The sequence below is a fragment of the Rana temporaria genome, chromosome 4 (assembly GCF_905171775.1).
Source record: "Rana temporaria chromosome 4, aRanTem1.1, whole genome shotgun sequence".
NCBI classification, from domain to species: domain Eukaryota; kingdom Metazoa; phylum Chordata; class Amphibia; order Anura; family Ranidae; genus Rana; species Rana temporaria.
Genome location: NC_053492.1, coordinates 411331435 through 411350242, shown reverse-complemented (window position 1 = coordinate 411350242; position 18808 = coordinate 411331435). Strand labels below are relative to the sequence as shown.

The 18808-nt window shown below is 43.3% G+C and overlaps 1 protein-coding gene across 3 annotated transcripts in view; it reads left to right on the top strand.

Annotated features, from left to right (window-relative positions):
• Positions 1-18808, top strand: part of MACROD2 (mono-ADP ribosylhydrolase 2) — a 3190351-nt gene that overhangs the window by 3154944 nt on the left and 16599 nt on the right. For all 3 annotated transcript variants that reach the window (XM_040351278.1, XM_040351279.1, XM_040351277.1), the window contains exon 20: positions 8084-8158. In XM_040351278.1, the coding sequence (XP_040207212.1) occupies positions 8084-8158 (75 nt within the window). The remainder of the gene's footprint in view (positions 1-8083; positions 8159-18808) is intronic.

The window sequence follows — 18808 nt, the reverse complement described above, 5'->3', positions numbered from 1 at the left end:
CCCATACCTACAGGGGTCCCGGAACTGCAGCCCTGTGAGCACCTCCAGCGACCATGAATTTCTATCATCGGCGGGACTCGCACACTATGCAGATTTTGCATTTGACCAGATGTGTACCTAATGTTAGTTATGATGCTTTCCTTTATATACACACATACAGAGAATCCTGGGGTGGGGGGAAATCACAAATGCAGTTCAGACAGCATTCGGACACTGCATTCCTGTTCAAATTGCATGCTATTCTTTGCAGTGAGATTTGCGCCCATTTATTTTGTATTCACGCATATCGAGCCGCAAAGTATCGGAAGTCGGTATCGGTAAGTACTTGACCAATTGTATCGGTACTCGTACTCGTCAATAAAAAAACAGTATCGGTGCAATGCTAACCCTTGCCTACATTTCTGGCAAGATGAACAGGTATTTTTTGCGATTTTGAAAAATATAAGCAAAACACTTCCATTGGTACAGTTAACAGACCAAAGTGGAGCAAATAAGAGAAGTTAATTGAGTACACAATTTCTTTAAAAAAGATATACATTTTTAGAATGAAAACATGTTTATTGTGTTCAGATGCCTCTTACCATCATCCGCAGATGTAGAGTTTTGATTCTTGACTGCTTTATGTGGTCAGTAAACATTACCATGGGGAAAGGATAGCTCCAGGTAATAGCTCTCTTTTTCTGCTCTTTTGCTGCAATGTTTTGTAAAGGTGTTGCAGGCTGGCTGGTAAGTTGAGCTGAGAATTTTTCTTTGTTTTTGTTTGACATGCGTCGCCCTTCCATGTGCTCCTTGCTGTTAAGGTCAGTTATAGATTGGGGCAGTTGCCGTGTGTATGGTTGGTTATTCGGTGAGGGGGGCACACTGGACACCTTCGCTGCCAATGTGCTATTTGCTGGGTGTCCAAGCTGCAATATAAAATTAAAAAAAGCCCACAGACTACAGCTTTAGTAAGTTCATCAACCAGTTGCACTTCACATTGATAAAACAAAAACAAAACATAAAATGTGCCTCAACAGGCTACTAGTAAGTGCTTGTATAGCACGAAAGGTATCAATGTGCTGCTTCTTCCCCACTATGTCATGGTCTTATCTGTAATTCAAGAATAAAGTCAAATAAGAGAGCAGCTAACCATTTGATGTTTTCTACCATAGGCAAAAGACAATTAAGTGAAAGCACTGGCTACAATATGGCCTAAAAGAAGCAACAGGCTGCTATATCAACAACAATTCACAAAACAAATATGTTTTGTGAATCTATGGCCACTTCTTCAGCGCTCTATACATAAAAAAAAAATATGATTTCCTATGAATCTTGCAGTATTCAGTAATTTTCAGAGATCAGGGCTTTCTTTACATAGGCCCTGATCCTACGAAAATGACTAAAGGCTTGTGTACGTTGGTGTTGATTACCTGAACTTGACTTGCATTTTATCATGAAACACGGTCAGATGATTTCTATTTACCCTAACAGTACAGTGCAGTTGTATGTTCTGAGGCAGTGTTTGACCTGCTTTGCGCCGTGATCCACTAAAATAAAAGTTAAGCAACACTCACTCAGAATTTTTTTTTGTAAAGCTCCTAAAACCTATTGTGCTCTGTAAATGCCAACAATCGTCTATATTGATGGCTCTGACCCACCCATTTGTACCTAACGTGCAATAATATTGCTCCATCACTTTGATAAGTGTCTTCAACAACTAAGCCAAAAATGGGTAAGTGCAATACAAGGAAAACTATAAAGTTCTATCTGTTTAAATCATATTCCTAAAATATGCTACTAACTACAAAACAAGATGCTGGTTAATGTGATAGGACCCACATTATAGATTTAGCCTAAATTTCCTTGTCAAAGTATTTTATTGAATGAATATGATAATCCAAGTACAAATCTTGTGTTATACATGTTGTAATAAGTTATCCTAAGATACGAAGAAAGAGGATGGATAGCCGCACTCCAATGACCAAACGGTTGTCTTTTATTCAAAAAAGCACAGCAAGTACATCACTTCACAGGTGCAACAAAGGAACAGGTAGATAGCCGACGCATTTCGCACTGAGCTAGTGCTTAATCAGCCATGATTATGCACTAGCTCAGTGCAAAACGCGTCGGTTATCTACCTGTTCCTTTGTTGCACCTGTGAAGTGATGTACTTGCTGTGCTTTTTTGAATAAAAGACAACCGTTTGGTCATTGGAGTGCGGCTATCCATCCTCTTTCTTCGTATCTTATGCATGGTCAGTGCATTGCCAGCACCCACGGTATCCTGAGTCAGTCCATCTCTACATAGTGACCCACCTGGAGCGGTGATCCCTTCTCTTATCAATAAGTTATCCTACTTACAACAGGTTTGAAAAAAAAAAAACTTCATGGTCCACTATATATGTACAGATAAGTAAATTATATAAACTCAACAGAAAATAGAAAAGTAAATAAATCATTACATCAAGATATTCATGACTGTAGTTGGAAATACTATTTATCATATACAGTAAATTGTTTTACTTGGACCTGGAAAATTGAAGTATAATTATGTAAAGCAGTACTTTATTACTGTTTAAATAAAATGAGTTATAAAATAAAAATAAAAGGATAGACAAAAAAACAAAAATAAAAATGGATAGGATAGTAAGAAAATAGAGAAGGAAGTGTAGAAGTCCACTGAGTGTTTGAACAGAACACTATAATGTTCACGAGAATGAGTAGGGTAAAACCCAAGCTCTAGAAATGTGGTTTTGTAAGTCATTAATAACCAAATGAATCTTTCAGCTACCATGGCATAAGAATTGAGTTGTCGCGGAATGATGGAAGGTGATAATTGATCCAAGGGTTCCAGATTTTTTCAAAGACTGGAATTTGATCCCTTTCTATAGCTAGCATTTTGACGTGAGACATGAAGTCATTTACTCTACGTATGGTCTTGAATATCTCCAAGCTAGGGGTCCTCCATGCCCTTGCTATTGTTTGCTTAGCTGCCAAAAAAAATTGAGTGAGAAGTTTTGAATTGCTTATGTGCAATGAGATCTGGTTTTAGGTTGAGCAAGGCTGTGGCTGGGTCTGGTTGCACAGTGAGACCAAATATTCTGGAAGCCGTTTCAAATACCTTTTCCCAATATATTTGTACTAACGGCCAGGACCACCAAATATGTAAGTGGGTGCCTGGATCAGGACAGCCCCGGAAGCATTGGGCTGTTTGGTTTGGCGTAAGGTACCAACGAGTTAAAACTCTGTAGTTGGTTACTACCGCCAGGATATTTGGTGAGGAGGATTTAGTTGCAGACCAGATTTTGGACCAATCAGCCATATCAAATGTTCTTTCAAGGTCATCCTCCCATTTACGTGCATAAGGTGGTTTTCTAAACCAGGGTAAATTGAAATGTGGGAATATATAGAAGATATTATACCTCTTAAATGAGGGTCTTTCAGGCATGCTGATTCAAAAATCGTAATTTGGGATACAGAGATATCAGTGTTTAACAAAGTTGTGTAAAAATGTTTGATTTGGAGGTATCTAAAAAGTTCAGAATTTGGTAAGTTATAGGTGTCACAAAGGGTAGGAAATGTGTGAAAGGATGTTGAAGAAGTTAGGTTACTAAGTCGCGTAATGTTCAATGAGTTCCAGATCTTAAATGATTTGGGTGAGACCCATGCTGGGTAGAAAGCAGGGTTTTTGAGAAATGACAAAAGAGGGTTGTGAGAAGATTGTAGCTGGTGCTTAAATCTAAGTTTGTCCCATAAAGATAAAAAATATTTAGTGATGGGGTTATGTAGGGTTTTGCGTTCATTGGGGAGGAGCCATAACAGATTGGAAATAGAAAGATGGTCACATTGTGCCTCTTCTATTATTACCCATAAGGGTATTTCATGTGTAGCATGATATTTAGAGAGGCTAACAATGTGTGCAGCTCTATAATAGTTAGCAAAATTTGGAAATCCTAGACCTCCTTTGAGTTTTGGTAAATGCAGCGTATGTAATGATACACTGGGTTTAATGGAGCCCCAGACATATGTTAATGTTCTTCTATGGAGTAATCTAAGGTGGTAAGATGGGATAGGGATCGGCAAAACTCTAAATAAATAAAGTAGTTTTGGGAGAATTGTCATTCTGATTGCATTAATTTTACCTATCCATGAGATCGGGAGATGTGTCCATTGTTGTAAAGGTGTTGTAATTTGTTTGAGGAGTGGGGGCTAGTTTGCTACAAAAAGAGCTGAATATGAGGCTGTTAGGTGAACCCCTAAATAAGAGATTGACCTCTCAGTCCATATAAAAGGGAGTGCATTTTTGGCCGAGTCTGATTCTACTTTGGAGAGGGATATATCTAGGGCTCTGGATTTTTTGGGATTTATTGTAAGTCCCGAAATCATTGCGAATTTGTCTAGAATGGACAGGAGGTTAGGTCCGGAAACTTGTGGGGATGATAGAAATAGGAGTATGTCATCTGTAAATAGACATAATTTATGATGGTATCCAGCACTTTCAATACCTGTGATTGTCGGGTCTGTGCAGATTCGTTGGGCTAAAGGTACTACTAGGAGGGCGAATAGGAGGGGGGAGAGTGGGCATCCCTGGCGAGTTCCTCTTTCTATATTAAATGGATTTGATTTATAGCCTGCATATTTAATGTATGCAATTGGTTTGTTATAAAGCTCTTCGATCCATGTTAAGAAGTGGGGGCCAAAAAGCCAAGCCTAATTTTCAATATCACAAGCCACCTAAGCAAACTCAACTCATTGACTGTATGCTGGGCGGCAGGTAAGTTTGTTGAGATGACTATTTCAAGATTCCCTTCAAACAATAGTATAGTAATGTTACTTACCTTTTAAATTTAAGATCAGTGGTACATGCTACAATTTGTAAGAATTTGCTTATTTAAAATACATATAGCATTTCATTATGTCTTCTGATACTGTCATTTTATTACATCCTTGAGGTTTACATTTGACAGACATCTCTCCTTTTGCATCTTAATATTGCTGCACAGCAGGGAAGAGAGGGCACTTAAGACATTACTCATTCTCTGTTCATGTTCATATAATTAGCTAGGCTGCTTTTCGTTTCCAGCAAATTAATACTAATAACATATAGTATAAAATATGTAAATTGATTAGTATATATCTGCACACCTCTAGAGCATTGGAGCAGAAATAAATGCTGTGCTCTGGCTAGAACCCAGTTTACATCCATTGTTTCAATAGACTGAACTTGGCTTATGGTATTCTATGGCAACGAGTAATATAAACCATTGATGCATTATTTGTGCATTTCTACACCTTCCTCCCCTCCTCCAGTACTTTGATCATAACATGTAATTGCAACAGCCATGTTTGGAGACCTCTACGGTGGTCTACCTGGCATCACATAACATCTGGCAACATTTTTTTTTAAATCATCTGTGATATTTACCTACTGTACTATACATAGAAAAAAGTTATTGCTTGCAGAAGGCTGCTTTCACACTGAAAGCGCCTGGGCATTGGCGGTAAAACGCTGCTATTTTTAGCAGCGTTTTACCGTTGTTTCCTCTGGCTTTCACACTGGAGTGAATAGAACGGCTTTTTCCGGCCTGCAAAGCACCTCAGTGTGAAAGGGGTCTTAAGTTGACCTCTGTGACATGTAAATTATATCTAAATACATTACAAACTATAGTTGCAAGGGTCACATTACATGTACACATCTTTTGTTAGGCCCCATACACACGAGAGAATTTATCCGCGGATACGGTCCAGCGGACCGTTTCCACGGATAAATCCTCTCAAAGATTTCCGCAGATTTCTATGCGATGGAGTGTACACACCATCGCATTGAAATCCGCGCGGAAATCCTCTGGCGATGACGTGTCGCGCCGTCGCCGCGATTATGACGCGGCGACGGCGCGACGCTGTCATATAAGGAATTCCACGCATACGTCAAATCATTACGACGCGTGCGGGGAATCCCTTTGGACGGATGGATCCGGTAAGTCTGTACAGACGAGCGGATCCATCCGTTGGAATAGATTCCAGCAGATGGATTTGTTGTGCATGTCAGCAAATATCCGATCTGCTGGAATCCATCCCAGAGGAGATTTCTCCGTGGAAACAGATCCGCTGGCGTGTACACACCATAGGATCTATCCGCAGAAACCCATTTGCTGGGATTTATCTGCGGATGGATTCTATCGTGTGTATGGGGCCTAAGACTATTGCCAATATCAAATTATAGACCAAAAACCAACCAATAGGGACTTTTATGGTACAACAATAATTAAATCTTGAAAGTTTTGCTTAAAATAGTACATATTTTTAGTGGGTACAAGGATAAAAAATACATATACAGTAAGGCCTTGTACACACGATAGGTTAACCAGAGGACAACGGTCTGATGGACCGTTTTCATCGGTCAAAACCGATCGTGTGTGGGCCACCTAGGTTATTTAACCATCGGTTAAAAAAAAGCCTACTTGCTTTAAATTTAACCGATGGATTCCTAACCAATGGGAAAAAAACGATTGTTAGTGCGCACAAGCATCGGTTAAAAATCCACGCATGCTCAGAATCAAGTCGACGCATGCTTGGAAGCATTGAACTTAGTTTTTTCAGCACGTCGTTGTGTTTTACGTCACCTTGTTCTGTCATGATCGTTTTTTTAACTGATGGTGTGTAGGCGTGACGGACCATCAGTCAGCTTCATCGGTTAACCAATGAAAACGGTCCATCGGTCCGGTCCGTTCTCATCGGATGGACTGATCGTGTGTACGAGGCTTAACTCCTACTACAAGCCTAATGATACCTGTAGGCACCTGCCTAAGCTTGTCATATTAGGCCAGATAGCCTAAACAATTGCCAGTTTTATTCAATAGAGCAATCTTTAGCATCATATATTGTATACATATAAGCAACTATACCACATAGTGTACTATACCTATCATTCTGAGATTGATAATGCTTTGTGCACATGGCTATCAGCTTGTAAATCAGGTTGGAAAAAGTGCAAAAAATAGTAGGAAAGGGTTAGTGGATTATATGAAGCTTTTATTGATCGTTGTTAAAATATTTAGGAAATATATGCTGTCCACAAGGCATCATAATTTGTTGATCCCCAAGTAGAAAACTACTTGGTGGCTGATGTTGTGGCTGATGTTGATGGAGCTGGATCTAGATGTTTCCAGGATGTTCTGACATAAGGGACTAGGGGTTTACTGATAAAATAATGAGAAGTCTGTACAACTTGTGAGGGGATCCAAACCAGTGGACCCACCAGGATTGTAGCATATATAAGCATGGGTGGGCATGCAAAAAATAAAGCAAGAACACAAATCTTCCTTTCTTTTATGGTAGCGAACAGAGACATTGCTTTTCTTTTTTTATTGTCACCCCCTTCTTTAGGACTGTTAGATCGCAAAGCTTGTTTCATAGCTGTCTGGATAAGTTGTGGGTCATTAGGCTTGGAGAGCATGTAGCATACAGTGACTGATTTAGCATCTGTGCTTTTTTTTGTGTCAAAAATGTAGCCAAAAAACAAAGCTGTATGACTGTATGACATCGAAGTTGAAACATCCACACCTAAAGGCCCATCTTTACTCGAGCTAGATCACCTAACAGGGATCCTCAAACTACAGCCCTCCAGCTGTTGTAGAACTACACATCCCATGAGACATTGTAACACACTGACATGACTAGGCATGATGGGAATTGTAGTTCCTGAACAACTGCAGGGCCATAATTTGAAGACCCATGACCTAGGAGATTTAGCAGTGTGAGGGTGCCTGTAAACCCCTTTTATTTGCTACCAATAAATGGATTTTGCAGGAAGATTTGTTTTCTTCATTATAGACTTTTTCTCACCCATATTTGCATATGATATTTTTCTGCCCAGCCTTTTGGTCACGATAAGAAATTTTCTGTGCAAGTCTAAAGTCCTGTTTTTTTTTCATGGTTTTCCAAAAAGAGATAATTGGGGTGTAGGCCAGAAATATTTGATTTATCAAGCATTAACAAAAAAATTTAATATCAGTTTTGAATGGAATTATCTTTTAAAAGTATTTTAACAATGGAATCAGTATTTGTATAGCAATATAATTACTCTTTCTTTTGTTTTCTCGTAGAGTCAAACTCTGAGTCACAAGTAATGGAGCAGAGCAATGATACATGCAAGCCAGTACAATCGGACATCCAAGATGGTAGGCTCTTTATAATTATAATCAATGTAATATTTATGTTGTTTAAAAATCAATAGTTTACATTAGTTTTTTAATCGCAGTATACATTTGTAGTCACATTACTTAAAAAAAAAACGGGATTGATACTACAATTCTTGTCCAGTAATCTCTTATTATTGTCTGATTAAACATTATCAATGGTGCTTCGATCTTTGCAGTGCCGTATATACTTATACGGTATACATTAAATGGTTAAATTTATGATTACAGTTATACATTAAATGGTTTAATTTATGAAAACTAGTGCCAATAAATGAGAAAATGTTGTCTATGAAAACTGTAACCCACAGTCTCTATTTCCAGTAAAGGTTAGAAAATAAAAAAGAAATCCTGACCGGCTGCAATGGTTAACAATTCTATTTGGTTTTGTTTTAATTTTCACATTTTTTTTTTTAATAAATCATCCCTATAGAGAAGGAACAGTAAACAAAAAGGGAGTTGTGACTTTTGATTGTTTGCATTTTTGTTAAAGTAGAATATACTTTAAACACATATTTTGACTATATCCAGAGACAGCAGGCAACTTTGCCAATATAACAGTGATCAGTGCTAAACATTTGCACTGACATTGTACTAATGGCACTGGTAGGGACAGGGTTAACATCAGGTCCGATCAATGGGTTAAATGTGTTCCCTGGGTGTGTTTACTAAATGTATGGGGGATGAGCTGCCTGGGATAACACAGAGATAGCAGAAAGACAGGATCTCAGTGTAATCCCCTGTCAGAACAGAGATCTGAATTGTTTATTTAGGCAGATTCCCTCTTTGTTTCTGCAGGGAACGATCATAGGGCATTCGGCGGACATCGAGTCCGCTGGACCCGTTGATTGGCGCCCTCACTGGCCAAAAGCTAGTGCCCGAACTGCCACACTGGTACTGTGATTTGTGCAGCCGAGCCACATTGACGAAGTATAACTGCGACGGCTGGTCAGCAAGTGGTTAAACTTTTTTTCACATTTTTAAATTTCTTCAGTTGCAAAAAATGTTGTGCTGTGTCTACTCAAATAAATTGGGGCAACTATTTGCATCATCTTTTTAAGTACTGTCAACTAATCTTATTTTTGTCTGAATATATAGACTTTTCGGGCCAGATTCGCGTAGGTCACCGCATCTTTGAGGCGGCGTAGCGTATCCTATTTACGCTACGTCACCTTAAGTCAGAGAGGCAAGTGCTGTATTCTCAAAGCACTTGCCTCCTAAGTTACGGCGGTGTAGCGAAAATGGGGCCGGCGTAAGTGCGCGTAATTCAAATAAGGATGAGGGGGGGCGTGTTTTATTTAAATGAATGGTGACCCGACGTGATTGACGTTTTTACGAACGGCGCATTCGCCGTCCTTGTGTACATATCCCAGTGTGCATTGCGGCAAAGTACGCCGCAAGGACGTATTGGTTTCGACGTGAACGTAAATTACGTCCAGCCCCATTCACGGACGACTTACGCAAACAACGTAAAATTTCGACTCGGGAACGACGGCCATACTTAACATTGGCTACGCCACCTAGGGGGCAGCTTTATCTTTACGCCGACATACCTCTTACGGAAACGGCGTATCTTTACTGCGACGGGCAAGCGTTCCTTTTGTGAATCGGCGTATCTACTCATTTGCATATTCTACGCCGAACTCAATGGAAGCGTCACCTAGCGGCCAGTGGAAATATTGCACCCTATGATACGACGGCGCAGGCCGTCGTATCTTAGGTAGGTTTAAGTGTATCTCAGTTTGAGCATACACTTAAACATACGACGGGCTTAGATTCCGAGTTATGTCGGCGTATTTACTGATACGCCGGCGTAACTCTTTGTGAATCTGGCCCTTCATGTTTTTAACTTAGTTGGTTTAAGTAAAGCCAACTCAATTTTTTCAATGTATAGGCCATAGTGTTTTAAGTTAGGAATACATACCTTATCTGGAACTATATTTTTAAGTAAAGCCAACTTAATTTTTCCAGTTTATAGACCATAGGTTCAAGTAGAGCTAACTACATTTTTCCAGTTTCTAGACAAGTTTAAATTAGGAACACATACATTAACTTTTTTAATTTCAAGTACTTACATAGCACTGTCATATTACAGAGTGCTTTTCATATACAGTACATTAACATCAGTCCCTGCCCTCAAGAAGCTTTCAAGCTAAGATCCCTAACTCACATTCATACATACATATATTAGGATCAATTTACACAGGAGCCAATTACCCTACCAGCATGTCTTTTGAATGTGGGAGGAAACCTATGCAGGCACAGGGTAGAACATGCAAACTGCAAACCGGCAGTATCATGGTCGGGCTTCAAACTAGTGACCCTTTTGCTGCTAGACAAAGGTACTAATCACTAGCCCACTGTGCTGCCCTATTATTTCTGATTTCTGGCCTAGGCCAAAATGATGTCATATATCCCTGGAGTCCTCATGGCTATTTTTGTTTTTAGAGGAGGTGCCCATCTGTTGGAGGTGAGGAGGGTCCCATCTGGAGGAGGGGGGTTTCTTAGCTAAACACATTCTTCTGCATGCTTGAGCTAAAGGCCTATGGATTTCAGGAAGCAAATGCTACATGAATCATTTGCCTTTACTCAAGATGACCGTGGCTAGAAATGTTGGGGGGTAAAGCAATTTTACAAAAAAAATAAAGCATGGAGACATGGATGGATGGGTGACTTTGCTTTGATACAATGGATAAAAAAGCATTTTCAGTTTGTGGTGCTGAGATACAGTTTAGTTCCGCTTTAAGAATCATGCCAGCTGTTAGGACTTGTTATGCACAGTGCTCCTCTGTACAGCAAATTTCCAGAAAGATCTCTGTAATATATGTTTTATTATTGTTTAACAATAACTTGGAATGTATTTTCTTGCATATTCTTGACATGATGACTTTCCTGATAGTGTTGAATCAAAATCAGTATTCCTCAACACTTCTTCAAACTAGATTCAGGACTCACAGAGCAAAATTGCCAGGGGGAACAAGTTGCCCTTTGTTTTATATCTACTCACATATCTTTCTCATGTAAATCCGAAAAGTTGAAACAATATGCAATGTATATTTATATAGGAAAATCCGATTTTGCAGTTTCTGCTGTTTTGCATGTGCCAGCAGGTCAGCTTACTTAAAGAAAAAAATATATTGTAGAAAGTGGTCATTATAGCTAATCATACATTACTCTATATTGCACCTTAATGGGAATTTTTGGGGGCCCACTCCATTTCATCAATGAAAACCATCACAGCACCTTGAAAGCTTGCTGCTACAGGGCAGACAAGCTTTTTTCCCTTCCACGAATTAGGACGCTACAACACAGTGTGCAGTACATTGGTCTTCAGCCCTGGTAAACTGGTGCTTTTGTTTTTTGTAGAATGTGTTTCAGCTCTGAAACACACTAACCACTAACCTTAGCCTCACCCTTAACCACTTAAGACCCGGACCTTTAGGCAGCTAAAGGACCCGGACAGTTTTTGCGAATCGGCACTGCGTCGCTTTAACTGACAATTGCGCGGTCGTGCGACGTGACTCCCAAACAAAATTGGCGTCCTTTTTTTCCCACAAATAGAGCTTTCTTTTGGTGGTATTTGATCACCTCTGCGGTTTTTATTTTTTGCGCTATAAACAAAAATAGAGCGACAATTTTGAAAAAAATTCAATATTTTTTACTTTTTTCTATAATAAATATCCCCCAAAAATATTTAAAACATTATTTTTTTTCCTCAGTTTAGGCCGATACGTATTCTTCTACCTATTTTTGGTAAAAAAATCGCAATAAGCGTTTATCGATTGGTTTGCACAAAATTTATAGCGTTTACAAAAAAGGGGATAGTTTTATTGCATTTTTATAATGTCGTGATTGGCGGACACTTCGGACAATTCTGACACATTTTTGGGACCATTGTCATTTTCACAGCAAAAAATGCATTAAAAATGCATTGTTTACAGTGAAAATGACAATTTCAGTTTGGGAGTTAACCACAAGGGGGCACTGAAGGGGTTATGTGTGACCTCATTTGTGTTTCTAACTGTAGGGGGGTGTGGCTGTAGGTGTGACATCATCGATTGTGTTTCCCTATAAAAGGGAACACACGATCGATGACAGCGCCACAGTGAAGAATGGGGAAGCTGTGTTTACACACAGCTCTCCCCGTTCTTCAGCTCTGGGGACCGATCGCGGGACTCCAGCGGCAATCGGGTCCGCGAGTCCCATGCCCGCGGTCACGGAGCTTCGGACTGGGTCGCGTGCACGTATATCGGCGTAAAGGGGTCCTTTAGTGGTTAAGCTAACCCTAACATTCTACTACTTGATGCCCTAACAATAATTTTTAACACTTGGCTACCCCCAAAGTATAACTTAAGTCTCAAAAGAAAGCCATAAAACATAACTTGACCTAGTTCAATCTTTTCCTTATCCTTCCACTTAAAATGCTTAACATAACTATGAAAAAAAACATTCTAACCTTAATCCTTAAGGGGACATACGTTGTATCTTACCTTAGAATTTCTGGCCGTGGCTATCTTGAGTAAGGGCAGATGATTAAATTATGTAGCATTTACTTCCTGGAATCCATCTGCCCTTAGTTCAGTCATGCAGGCAAGAGGGTGTGCATAGCTGAGAAATCCCTCCTCCCCTCCTGAAGACTCCTGGGATGTATGACATCATTTGTCTAGGAATGGAAACCAGAAAATAACTAAAGAAATGTAAAAAAAAAAACAGTTTTAAACAAGTAAATATAGTACACTTTCCTAGCTATTTACTTATGCTAGCAGCATAAGGATTCAAAATAGTCATTGTTGATTGAGACAGTGAAGTTCCGCTTTAAATCTGAACTGAACTTTTGGAATTTTTTTCGAAATGTTTATTTTCTCTGGATCATCACTACCTCCCTCTTCCATTAATTTGGGATAATAATAATAATAATAGGATTTTTTGTACTCACCGTAAAATCCTTTTCTCTGACGTCCATGGACGGACACAGCTCCTTAAGTCTTGACAAGTGGGTTATGTTCCCTGTTTACAGGAGAGGACTAGGCAGAAACATGTTAAATGGTTAAATACATGTTAAATTAACAGAGTTGAACAGCCCCGCCCAGGGGGCGGTCCCTCCAGACATAACCCTCCTCACTGCAGCATGCAGCCTCAGTTCGTAACAAGCAGTACAAACCTAAAAAGGAGGGGTTGGAGCTGTGTCCGTCCATGGACGTCAGAGAAAAGGATTTTACGGTGAGTACAAAAAATCCTATTTTCTCTTATCGTCCATGGACGGACACAGCTCCTTAAGTCTTGACAAGTGGGACGTCCCCAAGCAGTGTCAAAACGAGGGGTGGGAAATATATCAGTAAAACCAATTTTAACTTCACCCCAAAACAAGCAGAGCTCCTCAAACGGAGGAGATGCAACTTCAAACGGCCGCCTGCAAACGCTAGCGGGCGAAAGCATCATAAGATGCACTTACAGCAACCAGGACATTTTGAAAAACAAAAACGTGAACGGACGACCAAGTCGCCGCCCTGCACACCTGTGACACCGACGTATGAAGTCGGAAAAAACCCCGGAAGCACCAGGTGCCCTGGTCGAAAGTGCCGCGACCGGAAAAAGGGGGGCCTGCCCCCTAAGAGCATAGGCCTGTATGACGGTCTGTCGGATCCACCGAGACAGGGTGGTCGACGAGACCGCCAGGCCCTTTGTGGGCCAGACACTGACACAAAAGAGGGTCAGATCTCCAAAACGGAGCCGTAGCAGGTAGATACACCCGCAAAGCGCGTACCACGCCTGAAGTATGAAAAGCAACCTCCGCAGGATGCGCCGGCCGAGGACAAAAAGGACGGACGGAACAATGCCCCTATTCAGGCGAAAGTCCGAGACCACCTTCGGAAGAAGGGAAGGTCGCGGGCGCACCACCACCTAATCCTTATGGAGGATCAAGCATTGCGGCTTGCAAGACAAGCCCGCCAGCTCAGAGACCCCTCTAAGGGAAGAAAAGGGCCACCTTTCGAGATAGTGTTAAGAGAAAATCTCTCTGAAGTTTCCAAAGGGAAAGCTCCTGAGGAACCAGGAGCACCAGAGTCAAGACTCATTGGGGAAGAGATGGGCCAAGAGGGGAGCACAAAGAGGTACCAGGGAACGGGCCCCAAAGGGCCACTGAAAGAACACAGCCAAGGCTGAACTCTGCTCCCAAACGGTGCTTAAAAGTAATTTGAGATCCACACCAAGCTGTAAAAAACAGCAGGACCCTGGCCATCGAATACGTCCGTGGACGTCACTTCATCTCTTCGCACCAAGAGATGTAGGTCTGCCAGGTGTGACTGTAGATTCTCCTGGAAGAAGACTACCATGCCCTCAACATGGTTGAGATGACCGAGTCAGACAGACCCCGGTCTCTTAAAGTCTGGCTACCAATAGCCATATTGAGTAAGTTAGTGACTGTACAACAGAAGGAAGTATGGAACCTCGAGACAGAAGGACCTCTCGCCCTGGCGACGGCCAGGGTACCTCCGTTATGAAGCGCCCGAAAACGGCGTACCAAGGACGCCAATGTCAATCTGGAGTGATTAGGAACATCGGGATCCCCTCAGCCTCCACTCTATGGAGCACCTGAGGAAGCAACACAAATGGAGGAACGGTATAAGGCCGCTGATACAGACCCCCACAGGGTCACCAGCGCAACTTACGCGTCAGTACCAGAGCACTAGACCTGGTCACTACTTCGACACCCTTGTGGTGGACCCTTGTGGTGGAGACGAGCGGCCAGGAGATCCACGAGTGGAAAAAAACCAAGGCGAGCCCGAGCCGTGTAACGACACAGATCTTCCTGGGCTTGAACCCAGAGGCAACTGCCTGCAGGGCAGGCAGTCTACCGCTGAGGCATAATCTCGCCTGCCCTGTGAGACTCACTTCCTGTAAGGGAGCCGAAACACTCCAGGGCACAGAAAACCAGTCACTCTGGTCCAGCATCAGGTGACTCCAGTAGTCCGCCTGCTGGCATACCCATGGTAGACCGAAGCCACGGTCGTGGCGTTGTTGTCTAGTACCTTGCAACCGCCTCGAACACGAGGAGAATCAAAGCCTGATCATGGGACAAAGAACGGTAGACAGGGTCCACAGCACCCAGGCGGCCTCCCACCTAGGTACTAACCAGGCCCGACCCTGGGTAGCCACCAAGATCAGAAAAGAGCAGGCACATTCAGGAAGTTGTGGCCGTAGGTCCATGCAAATCCAGCGACTCTGGGCCGACTGGACCCCCCCTAGGGGTCCCCACAATCCGTGAGGCTTGCATCTGTCGTAAACAACGACCACTGGAAGGAACAACTTCCCGGGCCGAAGATCCAGGGATCTCCGTCCCAACTCAGAAGACTCCGACTAAGTGGCGCACCTGAATCTGCCGATTACAGAGACAAGAAATTTCTTACCACCTGGACAGTATTTCCTGGAAAGCCCAAGTGTGGAACTGGGCATACAGTACCGCCTCGAAGAAGGCTACCCACAGGTCCCGGACCAGCATGCACCCGGAGAGAAGACCGATAGCGTGATGCTAATACCCTCACTGCAGACTGAAGAGTCTGCAATTTCTCCAGGGGAAGAAGGACCTTCGCTCCCTTTTGAGTCGGACTCAGGACCGGCTCCAAATGTTTAGCACCCACCCGAGACTTCGGGGGGTCTGAATGGCTATAAACAGCTCCATTAGGTCTGAGACAGAAGCTGCCCTCAGAAGAAGGTCGTTCAAGAAGCCCACGAGGCAAAACCTCACTGTCCCAACAAAGTTAGGATAATTGCGAGCTCCTAGATGAAAACCCTCAGTGCCAACGCCAGATCAAGAGGGAGGGCCACAGACTGACAGAAGCCCTCCCCCATCATGGAGCACAGAAAATTCTGTGACATATGCAAAACGGGACATGCATGTATGCGTCCCTGCGGGACTTACAAGTCCCACACTGTTCTCAGGCAGACCAACAAGCCGGGCGAGGAATAAACAAGAAAAGAACTCCAAGGCCGAGAAGCGGTATTCTGAGCATCCCAATGGCAATCCCATTGACTGGGAAGCACTGGCTGCAACAGACACAGCTTCTATGGTGACACAACCTGGATGTGTTTGAGCCTATGGGACACCTGCCTTAGACCGGCCGGACGAGTCACAAGCGATCAACAATGCACAGATATTCCAAACTGCCCTCACATCTTGTTCTATGGATAGGCGTAAACCCTATCTAGGACTCTGAAGAGACCACCTCGCAGACCCATCAGTCAGAGAGCAGGGAGATTCACTGAATTGTGAATCTGTAAGCCGCCCCCCCCACCTAGAGCAGGGAGGGAAGACGACTGCATAGGGCGTTTACGCACCCAGGGACAATTTAGTCCCCCAGCTGAGCCCTTGTCGGCCCCCGTAATAATACATACACAAAGTTTGTATGTACATTATGGAAGTGTATGCACACATGTCTTTGGAGGGTGGGAGGAAACCGGAGTACCCGGAGGAAACCCACGCAGACACAGAGAGCGACAAAGTAAGCTCCAGCTGGATTGGTGTCAGTGTCCGGAATTCGGACCGATGACTCTTGCTGACAAGTAATGAAATTAACCACTACACCACCGCGTACCATCTCTGAAACAGAAGCCCTGGATAACAAGGGCGCAGCATTCAAAGAATCATCACAGACCTATATGAGGCCCTGGACCAACAGGTCCGCTAGCCTAATATCCTTGGTACAGAGACGGTGCTCTTCCACTGTCTGGTGCAAAATGCTCACTCAGAAATCGACTGAGACTCCAGAGTAGTAGCCACAATAGGCCGCAAGACGGACCCCAGCATGGTAAACATGACAAGGGCCAGTACCTCGGATCTTCTAACAGCCAAATCCATACAAGCGGGGACTCCCGTAATAGGGAGAGTGGTCAGCTATACATGACACCCGGAGGATCCCCTGAAAGGGCTCTCCTCAAAAGGGCACTGAACCGCCAGGCGGTGAGGGACTACCTCAGCGGCTTTTCTCATTCCGCATCTTAGAAATTATCAAAGAAGGGCAAAAAGGAGAGAACCTACACAGAGCGGTCTGATTTGTGAGATCCAAAAAAAGACCGAGCCCTCGGCGGAAACACAGCTGCACTATCCAGCTTAAGAAAGTCCCTTACAGCAGTGAGAAGCGCACCCATAAATGCCTTATCCTGCTCTTTTTTTTATTTTTATTTTTTTTTACTACCCAGGTACCTGGTCCATGGCTTCATAGCAGAAAAACAAAAGTACCCCCCTGAGGGTGGGACTTTAAAAGGTGACACACAAAAAAAAGTGTCATATAGACCATAGAAAAAAGATAAAAAACACATATGGTCACACATTCAATAATACGGAGCATTCCCCAGGGGATAACAGAGGGAGGGGGCACTCTTTTAACCCCCGCCCGTCGGCATTCCGCCCCCAGCCTGGCCCAAAAGTGTCCAGGACTAACAAAGAAGTCTCTGTGGAGATCCCAGGTGCTAACACCTGCCGCTGAGCATGTTGGGGGAAGGACCAGATACTGACTCCAAATATAAAAAAGACATTTACATGTGTATGTAATACCTGTCTTAACATAAAAACTGACGCTCCCAGGGCCCTATACAGGGCATCTTACCCACTCGCTTCGCTGACCCGGGGAGTTAACAACTTATCCCAATATAAGTCTGTTAGCATAGCCAGGGGACTCACCTCAGGAGGAGACTGCCCAGCGCTGCCGACCGCTCTCATCACACAGCGTGTGGAGAGGAAAGAAACCATGAAGGAACTGCGGCGTCTGCAGGGACCTGTGTGCGCCGTAGATACAGCACTAGGGGTCAGGACTGCACAAAGATGGCCGCCCGCTGCACATGGCACGGCTACGACAAAATGGCCGCCAATGGGAGTTTTCAATGTAATTGAAAACCTCCCAAAAAATGGCGCCAGCGTCGGCCAAACGGCGGCAAAACGCCACATTATAAACAGGGAAAGCCTCCTAGAGCCTTTACAGTGAAAACCCCCACAGGAAAAACCCAGTATCAGACAGTAAAAGGTGCCAGATAACACAGCCCTCTCAGGAAAGCCCCCCCCCCCCCGGACAGCGTGCCTTAGCAATGCAGCAAGGGAACGGAGCAGGGAAGGGAGGAGTGCTCCTCCACTGTCAGAGCACCTCCGAACCCCAGGAATGCCCAGCCGTACCAACCCACCGAAGTAGGAGGGACTGTACTTACCCGTCCGAGCGAGGACTCGCTGACGCATTCCTGACAGACATACAACCGCAATGGAGGTAGCTGTCGGCCCGGTCCACTGTGAGTGAGGCAACACCACAGCCCAGTCATATGTGGACCTCGGAGCAAAGCTCACGGCCACCTCAGGAGTCATGAGGTACGGCGTGGCAGACCAAGCCTCTTTGCATAGGTGTGTCCACGCTTGCTGGTCGGACTGAGTAGACTACAAGGATCTATAATATCCAGCCTGTCACTCAGCCGACAGTTGAAGGAAGATTCTTCAAGAAAAAGTGAAAATAAAATAAAATAAGATAGAATAAAATAAAATTTCTCCTCAGGGCTCTGGACCCAAAGGGAGCCATACGTCCTTCTCCTTTGCTAGGCAGAACAAAACTGAGACTGCATGCTGCAGTGAGGAGGGTTATGTCTGGAGGGACCGCC